The following is a 16,010-nucleotide window of genomic DNA, read 5'->3' as shown; positions in this document are numbered from 1 at the left end:
TTCTCTCGCTGTTCTCGCCATAACAAACAGACACAGCTGTCAAGAGAAAAACTAATGTTAAAAAGTCAAGAGCCTGACTAAAGCACACACTAATCGCCACAATGGTAACATCAAATCAAACTATTACTTTCAAATAAGTAATCAACATCTAAGCCTCTTCTTAATAATTCTTAATACGAACTTCTGTAGATGTCTGACAGAAATAAAGTCAGTCTGGTTAGTAATAAGTGAAGCTAATGTTGTTTGTGGAGTTGTTTAATCAGATCTTGAGAGATGTAATGTATTTTATCTTCAGTTGATTTCATCCAAGGCTGTGGCTGGAAGTAGTTCTTGTGTTTCTCTTTCCTTCAGTGATTATGCTTGTTAACAGCAGGCGTTCTTCACTAATACAAAATCATTATTCAATCACTTAATTATCTCATTACCTCCAACACTGATTAAGTGTTTCATTAAACAGCCTGTAGTGTGCACACTAAGCAGTGTTCATTTCATCTGGGCAAATCCATGTGGGGCCTACATGGAAACTGGGTGCAAAACTGGCTGGGTCCCAGTTAGATAGCCCAGGTCAAACCCATTTGGGCCCCACATGGCTCTGCTGGCTGGGCTGAAGCATGAAGATAATGGCCTCAGTCAAAGTTCTTCTTCTGATTTCGGCTATTTTTCCCTCTCAAAGTGGTAAGAAATCTCTTTTTTATCTCTATGTTCTTAATGTACATTCATTGTATTCACTTCTTTCTGCTTTAGATTAGTATTAGATTAGATATTACAGAAAATATGATCCAAACTGAGCGAACACTGAGAAGTTTGGTCAAATTTTATGTCATTAATCTTGATGGCCAGTGTGTTTGCTTTTACATTTGAATTGCTCAGGTTTAGGTTTAAACTTTGGTCAAATGCCTGTTGCACTGCATGGTGTATTTTTCTCTTCTTGTTGTAACAAGTTTTGTCTCTCTTCCTCATTTCAGAAATGCACTCTCTGTACTACATGTACAGCATCATATCAAAATCTCTGATGTCTGGAGAAGTGTTTGAATTCTACACCTCAGTTGAACTCAATGACATTCAGATGAGTTTGTGTCACAGTGTGAATAAAGCAGATTTCATGACTCAGTTGTGTGAGGAATCTGAGAGACTTTTTAATGAAAGTGATGATCTGCATTATAAGCAACAGTGGCTTCAGATCAACCTTAAAACACTGATGAGGATGGAGCACGAGAGGAACAACAGCACACGGGACACAGGTGATTGTGTTGAGGGGACAGTGGGGTCAGTTGGGGGTAAGATGTGCCATGTCAAGTAATTTGAATAATTGAGGAATGCATAAAAAATTTAATTTCGAAAAAAAATAACTTTCTAATGAACAATCCCATTCAGAATCTAATTTGGTTGCATATTATTCATATTTTCTTAAATAAATTAAACAACAAATTCTATATTCAGAGTATTTGAATGTAGTAAAACATTTTTCTTTAGTTATGAATGAATGCATTTATGAATTGCTTCCACCTTTAAGACTGAGATCTTCTTCTAGCACTAATGCCATAATGAGGAAGGTTATGATAGATTTAAACTAATTTAAGTTTGTTTTGAGAAATTAATTTTACTTGCCATGTAGATTTGGAATAAATTTGCTCATAACTTTTCTCTTGTGTAATTGCTCAAAATCAAGCAAATGTATATGATAAAAATGACAAATACAGTTCACCTGCTGACACATCTTACCCCACTCTCCTCCACATTTTGAATAAAATCACAGTCAGATTTAGTGAATTCTGTCTTCTGTGTTTCAGATCTTAATGTTCTTCAGTGGAGGCACGGCTGTGCAGTTGAACGTCACTCTAATGGTTCAGTGATGATTCTTCAAGGCACTGATGAATACGCCTATGATGGCCAGACCTTGACCTTTGACCTCTCAAATCAATGGAAGTCTTTAGTCCTTGACCATGACATCATCTGGAACAGAGAATCAGTTTCCAGCCTGGAGAGGAAATGTGTGGAAACGTTAACCAGCTTCATTGAGCTTCAGCGAGAGAGAAAGTTCATCATGAAATGTGAGTTTATCACACTCTTATAGTTCACAGAATCTATAAAAATGTCAACATCAGATGATGGGTAGTTTCATCCTCGGCCAGAAGACACACAATGAAATGGTAAGCAGCACCTGTTCAAATTTAGATTAAGAACTTTTATTTTTTCTAATAATAAATTCAGATCAATTTTTCACTTCCTGCTGTTGTACAGTAACTATGCTTTTCTCTTACATTTGAAAGATGATTACTAAAAAAATTGAGGAATTGCCTATTTCAGATTTACCCACCCCAAAAAGATAAGTAAAAAATAATAACTTTGTTGATTGTAGCAAGCCCAGATAGCAACACTGTGTCGGCCCAAATCCGGCCCACATCTGGCACATGCGGAATGATGATCTGGCCAACATGTGGCAGGAATGATGGCACTTGGGCGGACCGCTCCTGTTTGCCAGATCTGGACCACAAGCAGGCCACAAAAATGCCAAATGTCAGCCAAGAGCAAAGAACTGGACGTTATCTGATCCACAAAATCTTATGTATTATTTATAGAGTCATTTCAACATTAACAAGCCTGTTTTCAAGCAGAATCACTGAGGGAAAGAAGAAAAAAAGAGATGAGCAGAAACACAAGAACTACAACTGACTTCAGTCACAGCCTTAGAGGAAATCAACTAAAGATAAAAGACATTAAATCTCTGAAGATCTGATTAAACAACTCCACAAACAGCATTACCAGCTTCACTTATTACTAACCAGACTGACTTTATTTCTGTCACACGTCTACAGAAGCTCTTATTGAGAATTAACAGGTTTAACTCGTTTGTTACATTTCAGGTTACCATGATGGTGATTGATGTTTCCATTAGTTGGCCTCTTAACTTTATACATATATAACTGTCTTTTCTGACTGCTGTGATAGTGTTTACCAAACACATTAGCAGCAGCAATAAAAATTGAAATGAGATCAGGTGTTGGCTGTTAGCCATTGGTGATTTAACTAATCAATGATGTTGTTTAGATGAAAAAAAATGTTTTGCGCCATTAATACACTAACATTACAAACCCTGTGTTTCTGTGACATGAGCTTGAGCTGTATTGCAGAAATAATAATTTTTTATTTTTTTTAAAAACGGTACTTTGAGATGATACACTAAGACATCAAGAATCAGCACATGAATCTCAACTATGGTGACAATCAAAAGCATCATGTAGCCGCAATGCATGCTGGGTACTATAGTACAAAACTCCCAGAATGCATCAAAGCATTATGCAGCTGATCTGATTGTCTAAATATTTTGTTTATTGTCACCATCATTGAGATTCATATGCTGATTACTGATATCTGTGTTTGTCAACATAGTTTACCTTCTTGTGTTTTTATTTATTTTCATCTCAGGTCAGGGATGGACAACTCCGGTCCTGGAGGGCCAGTGTCCAGCAGAGTTTAGCTCCAACCCTAATCAAACACACCTGAACCAGCTAATCAAGGTCTTTAGGATTAGTACACAGCAAAAACTGCAGTGTTAAATTAACTCTCCTGGGAGTACATGTGAGACCATACTCAAGAGTGTTAAAGTGTTAAAATAAGAGTGTTAAAAAAACACTGAAGCGGTGTTAAAGTTAATGAGTTAATTAAGTGATTAATTGAGTGATGATTGACCATTATTGAAGACACCTGATGATAACAAGCAGAATCACCAAAGGAGAAAATCACAATTTTTAAGACACCATCGTGGAGATGAGGGTTTGCTTTAGTTGGGCTCTTGTCCCTTGACTTTTTAAAATAATGTTTTGTTTGGGCTGTTTTAACTGAGTTATGACATCCAGACAAACAAATGGAAAAAATGATCAGGTGGTGTTGGTTATGTTTTCACATAGTCATTATTTGATTTGAATCACTGAACTCATTTAGAGCCCAATCTCTGAGTTAGATTTACATTATTGATTACAGCAGAACTGTGATTCTACAGCAGAAGATCAGCTTTATCAATATAATATGAAAGATTTCACAAACAGTTGTTCTGAGCAAAAAAAAGAAAAATCTTTCTATTAGGCACACACAGACATCAAGAATCAGCCTGAGAATCTCAATGACGGTGACAAGCAACATATTCTGATCAACAGATCAACTCTGAACATTAGAAAACAAGCTACTAAAAAGTCACATAAACGGAACAAAATAAAATATGAGAATAAAGGAAATTACTAAGACAATTCAGCTCATAATTTATTCATGCAGCAATGCATGATGGGAGCCATGGATGAATTTTGATTGGTGGCACCCAGAATGCACTGCAACATGGTTTATTATTCTCACCATTGTTGAGATTCACAGGCTGATTCTTGATGTCTGTGTGTGCCTAAGAGAAAGATTTTTTTTTTTTTTTGCTCAGAACAACTGTTTGTGAAATCCTTCAGATTATATTGATAAAGCTGATCTTGTGCTGTAGAATCACAGTGCTGCTGTAATCAATAATGTAAATCTAACTCAGAGATTGTGCTCTAAATGAGTTCAATGATTCAGATCAAGCAATGATTATGTGAAAACATAACCAACATCACCTAATCATTTTTTCTCTTTGTTTGTCTGGATGTTATAACTCAGTTAAAACAGCCCAAACAAAATTTTATTTTAAAAAGTCAAGGGACAAGAGCCCAACTAAAACAAACCCTCATCTCCACGATGGTGGCTTAAAAATTGTGATTTTCTCCTTTGGTGATTCTGCTTGTTATCATCAGGTGTCTTCAATAATGGTCAATCATCACTCAATTAATCACTTAATTAACTCATTAACTTTAACACCGCTTCAGTGTTTTTTTAACACTCTTATTTTAACACTTTAACACTCTTGAGTATGGTCTCACATGTACTCCCAGGAGAGTTAATTTAACACTGCAGTTTTTGCTGTGTACTAATCCTAAAGACCTTGATTAGCTGGTTCAGGTGTGTTTGATTAGGGTTGGAGCTAAACTCTGCTGGACACTGGCCCTCCAGGACCGGCGTTGTCCATCCCTGTTCTAAGTGATTTCTGCAAAACATCTGGATTTCATTTTGCAGTAACATTTATATTCAATTATTATGACTTCAGTGACGCAGGCTATTTGATGGCTAATTGTTGGACACAGTGTTGTTCACAGGCTATATGATGATTACAAAATCATCAATAGTTAACAATGATCACATGATCATGCTTCAGTTTTCTTTGGTACTGCTAATGTGTTTTACAGAAACACTACCACAGCAGACAGAGAAAACAAATATATATGTTAAAAGTTAAGAGGCCAACTAATGGAAACATCAATCACCATCATGGTAACCTGAAATGTAACAAACATGAGAGTTAAACTTCTGTTAATTCTCAGCAGGAACTTCTGTAGACGTGTGACAGAAATAAAGTCAGTCAGGTTAGTAATAAGTGAAGCTGGTAATGCTGTTTGTGGAGTTGTTTAATCAGATCTTCAGAGATTTCATGTCTTTTATCTTTAGTTGATTTCCTCTAAGGCTGTGACTGAAGTCAGTTGTAGTTCTTGTGTTTCTGCTCATCTCTTTTTTTCTGTTTCCTTCTTTCCTTCAGTGCTTCTGCTTGATAACAGGATTGTTAATGCTCAGATGACTCTATAAATAATATATAAATATTTTGTGGATCAGATAAGGTCCAGTTCTTTGCTCTTGGCTGACATTTGGCATTTCTATGGCCTGCTTGTGGTCCAGATCTGGCAAACAGGAGCGGTCCGCCCAAGTGCCATCATTCCTGCCACATGTGGGCCAGATCATCATTCCGCATGTGCCAGATGTGGGCCGGATTTGGGCCGACACAAAGTTGCTATCTGGGTTTGTTGATCAGGGAAGGTGGAGGCGTTATTCATATAAAATAAATAAACACAAAATGAAAGTAAAAGCGGCAGCCCCTCATGGACGACTGCCACACACATATCAACAAAACATGACATAAATAGTCCAGGCCTGGTCCTCTCTCGTCCTTCACTGTCGTTGCTCCTCCTTTTATGCTCCAGGAGCTTATCAATCACGCCACCGGCCTCGTCCTGCCACATTGATTTACATGCAAGTCAAGCTACATCTCAATATGACTAGAATGAGCTGCAAAGTAGACCAGTATGCCTGAGACTACTGTAGATAAAGCATCTCATTACCATTATCACTTGGATGAGTCAGTTGTGTTTATCTGTCTGTCCTGCAGCTCCTTCCAAAGCTTACTTATTTGTAAAAGCGTCTGGATCATCAGTCAAGCGGCTGCTGGTGTGTTTGGCCACAGGCTTCTACCCTAAACATGTGCAGATGGAGATCAGACACAATCGGATGTCGTTACCTGATGAGCAGCTGAAGTCAGATGGAATCAGACCGAATGCAGACGGATCCTTTCAGCTGATGAAGAGCCTGGAGATCCTGCCGTCTGAAAGATCTCAGTATCGGTGTGTGGTGGACCGAAGGATTCTGCCAGAAATCATCCCTACAAATAATAATAAAGATACTGAGATGTTTGTTTCATGCAGAACTGGCTTTATGTAGTTTGTTTGAAATTTAATCTATGGTTTCATAAGATCTCAACTGATAAGGTTTCCTGGAGCTCTAGGGACTTGCATTCATACAGTGCTTGAATTGAAAAAAAAATGTCTTGTGCTTTGGCTGGTCTATGCAAATCATTCACACATTTGAAATTTCTGCAATGAAGAAATGACATGTCTGAAGGTTAAAGAAACAAAACCAACACACAGACATCAAGAGTCAGCATATGATTCTCAAAAACGGTGACGATAAATAGATACAAAATACTGACAAACAGATCAACTCTGAACATCACAAAACAAGCTACTGTCACAACAAAACAACAGAAAAATAAAAGCAAACATGAACAATCTATGAAAATTACAGGACAATTCAGCTGCATAATTTATTCATGCAGCAATGCATGATGGGAGCCATAGATGAGATTTGACTGGTGGCTCCCATCATGCACTGCAACATGAAGCACTTTGTTTGATTGTCACCATTGTTGAGGGTCATATGCTGATTCTTGATGTCTGTGTGTTGGTTTTGTTTCTTTAACCTTCAGATTATATATGCTCTTCTGGATTTCAAGTGGTAACAGATTTGCTAGAAAGAATCTAAAAAAAACAAATGTCACAAAAAGAATGTCATGATACAAAACCATCATGACTGTGACTCCCAAAGCATTGTAAACCTAAACTGATAATCTTTGGCTCACATCACTATTGGGAAACACAGCCCAGATCATAGTTTTTCTGACCGTAACAAATCTGCTCTACAAACACAAAGTTGGAGCAGCCAGAGATAACTCAAGGTTAATAAAGAGAGTCAAGAGCCCAGCTAAAGGAAATGCTTTTCACCATCATGGTGACTTCAAACTAAACTTTCATTAAAACATTAACATCTAAACATCTGTTCATTCTCAGTAAGAACTTTTGTTGATGTATGACAGAAATCAAATCAAACTGGTTAATAATAAGTGTAATAATGTTTAATGGCTGGAAGTCAGTTGTAGTTGTTGTGTCTCTCTCTTTTTCTCTTGTTGTTCCTTCAGTGATTCTGCTTATTATCATCAGGTGTCTCCACTAATTGTCAATCATCACTCAATCATCAATCAATTATCTCATTAACTTTAACACTGCTTCAGTGTTACTTTTTAACACCCGGTAAGATGGACTCATATGTTCACTTTGGCTGTTAATTTAACACTGGGGATTATAGTTATGTACTTTCACTTAAATGACAATTAATAGGTAATTTGCATTGCCATTTAAGTGAAATTATTGAACTTAAATATACAAGCTTGATAAAAATGACAATTCTAGAAGAAAATTTCAGATGGCACTTAGAGGCTTTTGCATCTGAGCTCTTCATGTATTAATCATGTTGATAGGCCCTATAAAACAAATATTACATATTAATCATGTAAATTTCCTGCATCTGTTATAGACGTCCAAAAAAATTACCCCGTTCAAAGGTCAAATATTGAACGTCAAGTTGACGTCCAAGTTGAGTCATGGTTGGACGTCCAAATAGTGGACCTAGTTTGGACGTCGAATAGATATTCAGAAATGGTCATGGACCGACAGACCTAATATAGACATGATCTGCACGTCTATCCGACGTCCAGTGTTTAGTGGGAACACACACACACACACACACACACACACACACACACACACACACACACACACAAACAGTAAAGTACTGAAGAGCTCCAGACTGAGACAGATTCAGCGCTGCCATCCTAATGACCATTATCAGTGTTACATGTGATTGTACACCAAAACTTGACAAATAATGAATCTTTGTTCTGTGACAGGTGCACTGATGTATGAAATACCGTGGAAAGTAGTTTGTTTTTTCCTTTTTTCCCCCATCATCATCTTCATCATTGTCCTCACATTTAATCAAATCATAAAATATGGTGAACCTTCAAGTGAGTATCATTTTAAGTCCTTAAAGTCATAAATATGGACAGAAGAGGAGAATGACTGTTAATGTTTAACATTTCAGAAGAGCAGGACACACTGAAGACACCATCACTGCAACTATCAGGTGAGTCTGACTCTTCTAGAAGTTACTCATTAAAGCACCACACATGTCCAGATGAGTCCTGAAGAGATTCCTGCTCCTGACAGTGAAGAACTCAAAACACACTGTGATCATTTCACTGACATTAACATCACTGAGAGAGTCTAAGACTAAATCTTTATACAGATCATATTGCTTTTAAGATTCTTCTAAATGCATAGATGTAAATGAGATGAAGAGACTGATCGTCTGTGCTATTATTTAATGTGATTCTGCAGCGCTTCATAAAACACAGATGGAACCAGAACTGCTGGAGGAATCAAGTGAGTCTGAATTGCAAAAAAAACGCATAAATTAAAACCCTCTGATTTAAAAGGTTTGGTTTACTGTCACTGTAAAGCTTCACTGTGTCCATGACTAGATGTTTAATAACCATCATTTGATTCAATCTGAACTCCATCAGGAGCAGAAAGATGTGCAGATTTGACTGATGCTTTAAATGATGATTCAGATGATGAAAACACCACAGATCCCAGAATGGAGGAGGAACACAGTAGGTCCTGAACACACACACACACACGTTCGTTTTTGTGAATTGTGAGGACATTCCAGAGGCATAATGGTTTTTATACTGTACAAACCGTATTTTCTCTCCCCCTACACTACCCCTACCCATCACAGGAAACTGTGCACACTTTTACTTTCTCACAAAAACTCATTCTGTGTGATTTATAAGCCTTTTGAAAAGTGGGGACATGGGTAATGTGCTCAGAAGCTTCTTCAGATGTTCAGATGTTGTTCAAATCTTCTTCAGATGTTGTTCAGATATTCTTCAGATGTTCTTCAGATGTTGTTCAGATGTTTTTCAGATCTTCTTTAGATGTTGTTCAGATGTTCTTCAAATCTTCTTCAGATGTTGTTCAGATATTCTTCAGATGTTCTTCAGATGTTGTTCAGATGTTTTTCAGATCTTCTTCAGATGTTGTTCAGATGTTCTTCAAATCTTCTTCAGATATTGTTCAGATATTTTTCAGATGTTGTTCAGATCTTCTTCAGATGTTGTTCAGATGTTGTTCAGGTTTGTTTCATTAATGGTTTCTCTCCGTCTCTTTCAGCTGAGGAGGTTCATGACACTCAAAGTCTTTGTGACGCTGAAGCAACTCCAGCAGCAGCTCAAGGTCAGAACATCTGAATTCATCTCTTATCTGACGCTGATTCTTCATCTCACTCACTGAACGTGTCTGTAATGACTTTTCTAGGTGCAATGGGCTCCAAAATCATCTCTCTGCCTAACTTTGGTGAGTTACAGTGGGTTTAATGGTTTTTATTTTCAGTCAGAGAGACACTGGATGTGATTTTTTTTTTTTTTTCCAGCCATGCAGAGAGAAGACAGCGATCAGATCACCGTTACCCAGAATGCCCTGCTGTTACCACCGCCAAGTAATGTTAATAGTTTCTCATTCATTCTCCTTTAAATGTCATTTCATTATTATGTCAAACTGCTGATTATAAAGACATTATAATGCTGTTATTCTGTGTTTCAGGACGCTGCAGATCCAAGATCATTTCACTGCCTAACCTCAGTAATGTTTCAGTTCTCTGTTCATTTAATCTAAAGATGAACAACATATTCACGCTTTCATTCATTTACACTTTAAATGTTTGCTGTTTAATTTTAGTTCTCTGGTTTTAAATGGCTGTGAGTTCAAATGAAATCTTGTTTTGTTGTTTTCTTCAGCTCAAGACAGACAGAAAAACCTCCCAAAATAATATCAATGGACAGCGATGACTCCAGTTAAAGATGTTCAGGTTGTTTTGAAGAATCAGATCTAGAGCTTCACTTCCATCATCAATGCCAAAAGAATCATGGATCTAGAGCTTCACTGAACATCACAGTTGTTTGTGGAGTTGTTTAATCATCATCAATGCCAAAGTGCTTTTCCTTCAGAACATGGAAACCTGAACATCACAGTCATCTGTGCTTGTTTCATAAACCCGTGGCCATTAATGTGAGGTTTTTATGTCTAAGAGCATCAGGAGGTCAAACACCAGATCAACATTATGGACATTTGGACACATCCTCAATGAACCAACAAAATAATGTTACATTTATTTACAGGAGTGTTTTTTAAACTCATGACAGTCATTGTGTATGTTTGTATAAGAAATTAGTTAATTAACTACTAGTTCATAAAATCATTGATTTCTAAAGTTAATTTGTGAAATGAATGTGTTGGTTTACATTCAAAAGAACTGCATTACAAAGTCTATAAATGATATTACACAACAAACCTGAGTTCTGCTTTTATTCAGTTCATCTTTCTCATTTCCTGCAGCTTCTAAAAATCTCTAAAATCAAGTTTTTGAAAAATCAAAGACATTGCTAGTGCCTTATAATCAGCAAATAACTCATCTGTCCTTTAAAATCTGTGCCCAGTCAATGACAGCTTTAACATTTGTTACAGTATGATCCTTCACATTGACAGACTCAACCTTCGGCTCAGATCCTGCAGGAGACGGAGAATCTAGTGAAAAGGTTTGTGTGTTCTTTTCTTTTATGAAGGCACATATTGATTCTGTATTCAGTTCTGATTGTAACCAGCAGAGGGCAGCATGAATCTGTTTGCCTGACAGTCCTGAACCTGCAGCTAACAAAAATATTGGAATAACGTTTCCATACGTTATAAACAGCAGCGTTGGGTAATCCAGGGTCCAAAGAGTAAAAGTCCTGCCATATTTTTATTCTACCCACTGAAGCATTAATGAGATAAATAAGTGATTAATTGAGTGATGATTGAGCATTATTGAAGACACCTGATGATAACAAGCAGAATCACCAAAGGAGAAAATCACAATTTTTAAGACACCATCATCGAGGTCAGGGTTTGTTTTAGTTGAGCTCTTGACCCTTGACTTTTTAATATTAGATTTTGTTTGGGCAGTTTTAACGGCATTAAAACCATCCAGACAAGCAAAGTTAAAAGATAATCAGGTGGTGTTGGTTATGTTTTTACATAATCATTATTTGATCTGAATCACTGAACTCATTTAGAGCCCAATCTCTGAGTTAGATTCACATTATTGATTCTGCAGCACAAGATCAGCTTTATCAAAACAATTTTTTTTTTGAGTTCTGATTTAAAAAAAAAAAAAAAACAGAGCTCATTTAAACACACAGACATCAAGAATCAGCCTGTGAATCTCAACAGTGGTGACCATCATAAAGCATGTTGCAATGCATTCTGGGAGCCACCAATCAAAATTCATCCATGGCTCCCATCATGCATTGCTGCATGAATAAATTATGAGCTGAATTGTCTTAGTAATTTTCTTTATTCTCACTATTAAAATTTTGCTGTTTTTCTGTGACTTTTTAGTAGCTTGTTTTCTAATGTTCAGAGTTGATCTGTTGATCACAATATGTTGCTTGTCACCGTCATTGAGATTCACAGGCTGATTCTTGATGTCTGTGTGTGTGTGTCCCTAAAATATATATATATATATTTTTTTTGTGATAAGGGCAACTTTTTAAAAAAAAATATCTGTATTGTAAAAGCTGATCTTGTGCTGTAGAATCACAGTTCTGCTGTAATCAATAATGTAAATCTAACTCAGAGATTTGGCTCTAAATGAGTTCAGCGATTCAGATCAAATAATGATTATGTGAAAACATAACCAACATCACCTGATCATGTTTTAACTTTGCTTGTCTGGTTGGTTTTAATGCAGTTAAAACTGCCTAAATAAAACCTAATGTTAAAAAGTCAAGGGTCAAGAGCCCAACTAAAGTAAACCTTGACCTTGATGATGGTAACTTAAAAATTGTGATTTTCTCTTTTGGTGATTCTGCTTGTTATCATCAGGTGTCTTCAATAATGCTCAATCATCACTCAATTAATCACTTATTTATCTCATTAACGCTTCAGTGGGTGGAATAAAAATATGGCAGGACTTTTACTTTTTGGCCCCTGGATTACCCAACTCTGATAAACAGGTTATATTATTTATGAATATTCTCTGAACACTCAAAATTAAATTTTTTTATGTTTTGTGAACGTTCTGAAACAAGTAGTAACATTTAAAAATGTTAGACGAACTTTGCTGGAATAAAAACGAGCCATACAAGCACAGAATATTTGTGTGACTGAGAAAAAAAACAAAACAAACAAAAAAACAAGATTGATTGTTAGGTGTTTTCAAATATGGAATAAATATATTTAAACACGTGACTTTCCTAGATGTTCCTTCCTCAAATGCAAGAAAAGAAAATCGAGGAGGAATTGAAAGAAGACGTTTTTGTGAATTGTAATATTGATTAAAGTCATTTCAACCCAACAGGGAATGCTCTCAGAACTAGCTGATGTTCTGGCAAGGGTTTCTCAAAGTTACCCAGATAGCAACTTTGTGTCGGCCCAAATCCGGCCCACATCTGGCACATGCGGAATGATGATCTGGCCCACATGTGGCAGGAATGATGGCACTTGGGCGGGCCGCTCCTGTTTGCCAGATCTGGACCACAAGCAGGCCATAGAAATGCCAAATGTCAGCCAAGAGCAAAGAACTGGACCTTATCTGATCCACAAAATATTTATATATTATTTATAGAGTCATCTCAGCATTAACAATCCTGTTATCAAGCAGAATCACTGAAGGAAAGAAGGAAACATAAAAAAAGAGATGAGCAGAAACACAAGAACTACAACTGACTTCAGTCACAGCCTTAGAGAAAATCAACTGAAGATAAAAGACATTAAATCTCTGAAGATCTGATTAAACAACTCCACAAACAGCATTACCAGCTTCACTTATTACTAACCTGACTGACTTTATTTCTGTCACACGTCTACAGAAGTTCCTGCTGAGAATTAACAGAAGTTTAACTCTCATGTTTGTTACATTTCAGGTTACCATGATGGTGATTGATGTTTCCATTAGTTGGCCTCTTAACTTTTAACATATACATTTGTTTTTTGAAGCGTGATCATTGTTAACTATTGATGATTTTGTAGTCATCATATAGCCTGTGAACAACACTGTGTCCAACAATTAGCCATCAAATAGCCTGCTTCACTGAAGTCCTAATAATTGAATATAAATGTTACTGCAAAATGAAATCCAGATGTTTTGCAGAAATCACTTAGAAGATGAAAATAAATAAAAACACAAGAAGGAAAACTATGTTGACAAACACAGATATCAGTAATCAGCATATGAATCTCGATGGTGACAATAAACAAAATATTTAGACAATCACATCAGCTGCATAATGCTCTGATGCATTCTGGGAGTTTTGTACTATAGTACCCAGCATGCATTGCGGCTACATGATGCTTTTGATTGTCACCATAGTTGAGATTCATGTGCTGATTCTTGATGTCTTAGTGTGTCATCTCAAAGTACCATTTAAAAAAAAAAAAAAAAAAAAATTATTATTTCTGCAATACAGGCTCAAGCTCATGTCACAGAAACACAGGGTTTGTAATGTTAGTGTAAGTCAGTCTGGTAAGTAATAAGTGAAGCTGGTAATGCTGTTTGTGGAGTTGTTTAATCAGATCTTCAGAGATTTAATGTCTTTTATCTTTAGTTGATTTCCTCTAAGGCTGTGACTGAAGTCAGTTGTAGTTCTTGTGTTTCTGCTCATCTCTTTTTTTCTTCTTTCCCTCAGTGATTCTGCTTGAAAACAGGCTTGTTAATGTTGAAATTACTCTATAAATAATACATAAGATTTTGTGGATCAGATAACGTCCAGTTCTTTGCTCTTGGCTGACATTTGGCATTTTTGTGGCCTGCTTGTGGTCCAGATCTGGCAAACAGGAGCGGTCCGCCCAAGTGCCATCATTCCTGCCACATGTGGGCCAGATCATCATTCCGCATGTGCCAGATGTGGGCCGGATTTGGGCCGACACATTGTTGCTATCTGGGGATGTTCTTCAGATGTTCTTCAGGTGTGTTTCATTAATGGTTTCTCTCCGTCTCTTTCAGCTGAGGAGGTTCATGACACTCAAAGTCTTTGTGACACTGAAGCGACTCCAGCAGCAGCTCGAGGTCAGAACATCTGAATTCATCTCTTATCTGACGCTGATTCTTCATCTCACTCACTGAACATGTCTGTAATGACTTTTCTAGGTGCAATGGGCTCCAAAATCATCTCTCTGCCTAACTTTGGTGAGTTACAGTGGGTTTATATTTATTTTGATTATATTTTAATTTCAGTCAGGCAGACAGGATGAGAAATTTGTTTATTTTTTTCAGCCATGGAGAGAGAGGACACTGATCAGAAAACATTTACCCAGAATGCTCTGCTGTTACCACCGCCTAGTAATATCAGTAGTTTCTGTATTTTCTCTATTTCTAAATAAATATGAATATAATTATAATGCTGTTATTCTGTGTTTCAGGACGCTGCAGATCCAAGAACATTTCACTGCCAAACCTCAGTAATGTTTCAGTTCATTTTAACTAAAGATAAATAACAATAATCATTTCATCAAAAACATCAAAAACATCAATTTACATTTTAAATGTAGTTTTCTATTTGATATTGGTGTATTAAAAAGAACTTCTGCAGTTTTTAATAACTTTCTAAATGAGCAGTTTGTGTGTTTTTCAGTTTAAGACAGAAAGGACTCCAGTGACTCCAGTTAGAAGATCAAGCAGTTCCTCGTTGTTCAGGTTGAATCAGATGTTCCTTCCTTCCATCATCAGAAGGAGGTTTCCACATCATCAACACAGCTTTCACTCTACAGACAATCAGACACTGTATTAACCACATGAGCAGAAGTGGCCAGGAAACGTCTCGGTTACGTATGTAACCCTCGTTCCCTGAAGGAGGGAACGGAGACGTACGTCAGTAGTGACCGACGAATTGGGATATCGCTAGAGAGCCATATCAGCTTCGAGTGAACTAAAACAAGCCAATGGAATTGGCGTGCGATATTTGCATAATGCGCACCGCCTCCGACAGGTGTATATAAATAGGAAGCAGATGCAATCGCACTCTGTTTTTCGCTGAGGAGACAACTGGTGTCCGCACAACAGCGAGGGTACAGAAACTGTGGCGACCGGGACGTAACCGAGACATTCCCTTTCAGTCGGTCACGTTCGACGTACGTCAGTAGTGACCGATGAATTGGGATCCCAAATAAAGCGCCACAGTTACGAAACCCCTTCCAGTGCCCAGTGCAAGCTCTAGCCACCCGTTGCACCAATTGGGACGGTGAAGGGGGCGAGCTTACGCCGAGAGAGTCTACTGCTGTTCCGACATACCCACTAAGTAAACTAGACTACACTGGGGAAGCGAACCCGTAGGGGACGCTGCAGAGGCCACTACCTACCCAATGGGGGAGGAGTTTACGTGGAGAATACACATATGGACTGGCCCGGGGGGCAGTACGCATATGGAGTCCCTTGGATGGCTCCACCTGGGTAGGGGGAGACTC

General features: G+C 37.4%; 1 protein-coding gene across 1 annotated transcript; it reads left to right on the top strand.

Moving 5' to 3' along the window:
• Window positions 1–600: 600 nt before the first annotated feature.
• LOC125276274 lies at window positions 601–15,034 on the top strand. The gene is made up of 14 exons (XM_048203774.1): window positions 601–675; window positions 966–1,241; window positions 1,791–2,051; window positions 8,360–8,476; window positions 8,554–8,595; window positions 8,850–8,894; window positions 9,035–9,124; window positions 9,687–9,749; window positions 9,831–9,869; window positions 9,946–10,011; window positions 10,116–10,154; window positions 14,554–14,616; window positions 14,698–14,736; window positions 14,970–15,034. Exons 1-14 carry the CDS (start codon window positions 612–614, stop codon window positions 15,032–15,034), a joined length of 1,269 nt encoding a protein of 422 aa, XP_048059731.1. The 5' UTR covers window positions 601–611.
• The last annotated feature ends 976 nt before the right edge of the window (window positions 15,035–16,010 follow it).

The sequence above is a fragment of the Megalobrama amblycephala genome, linkage group LG9, assembly GCF_018812025.1.
Source record: "Megalobrama amblycephala isolate DHTTF-2021 linkage group LG9, ASM1881202v1, whole genome shotgun sequence".
NCBI lineage: Eukaryota > Metazoa > Chordata > Actinopteri > Cypriniformes > Xenocyprididae > Megalobrama > Megalobrama amblycephala.
Note: the sequence above shows the minus strand (reverse complement) of the source record. Positions and strands in the feature narration are given on the sequence as shown.

Coding starts and splice junctions, on each gene's coding strand:
- LOC125276274 (XM_048203774.1), top strand. CDS start 612: ATGAAGATAATGGCCTCAGTCAAAGTTCTTCTTCTGATTTCGGCTATT. Junction 9,750..9,830: donor AACTCCAGCAGCAGCTCAAG/GTCAGAACATCT, acceptor TGACTTTTCTAG/GTGCAATGGGCTCCAAAATC. Junction 14,737..14,969: donor CATCTCTCTGCCTAACTTTG/GTGAGTTACAGT, acceptor TCTGTGTTTCAG/GACGCTGCAGATCCAAGAAC.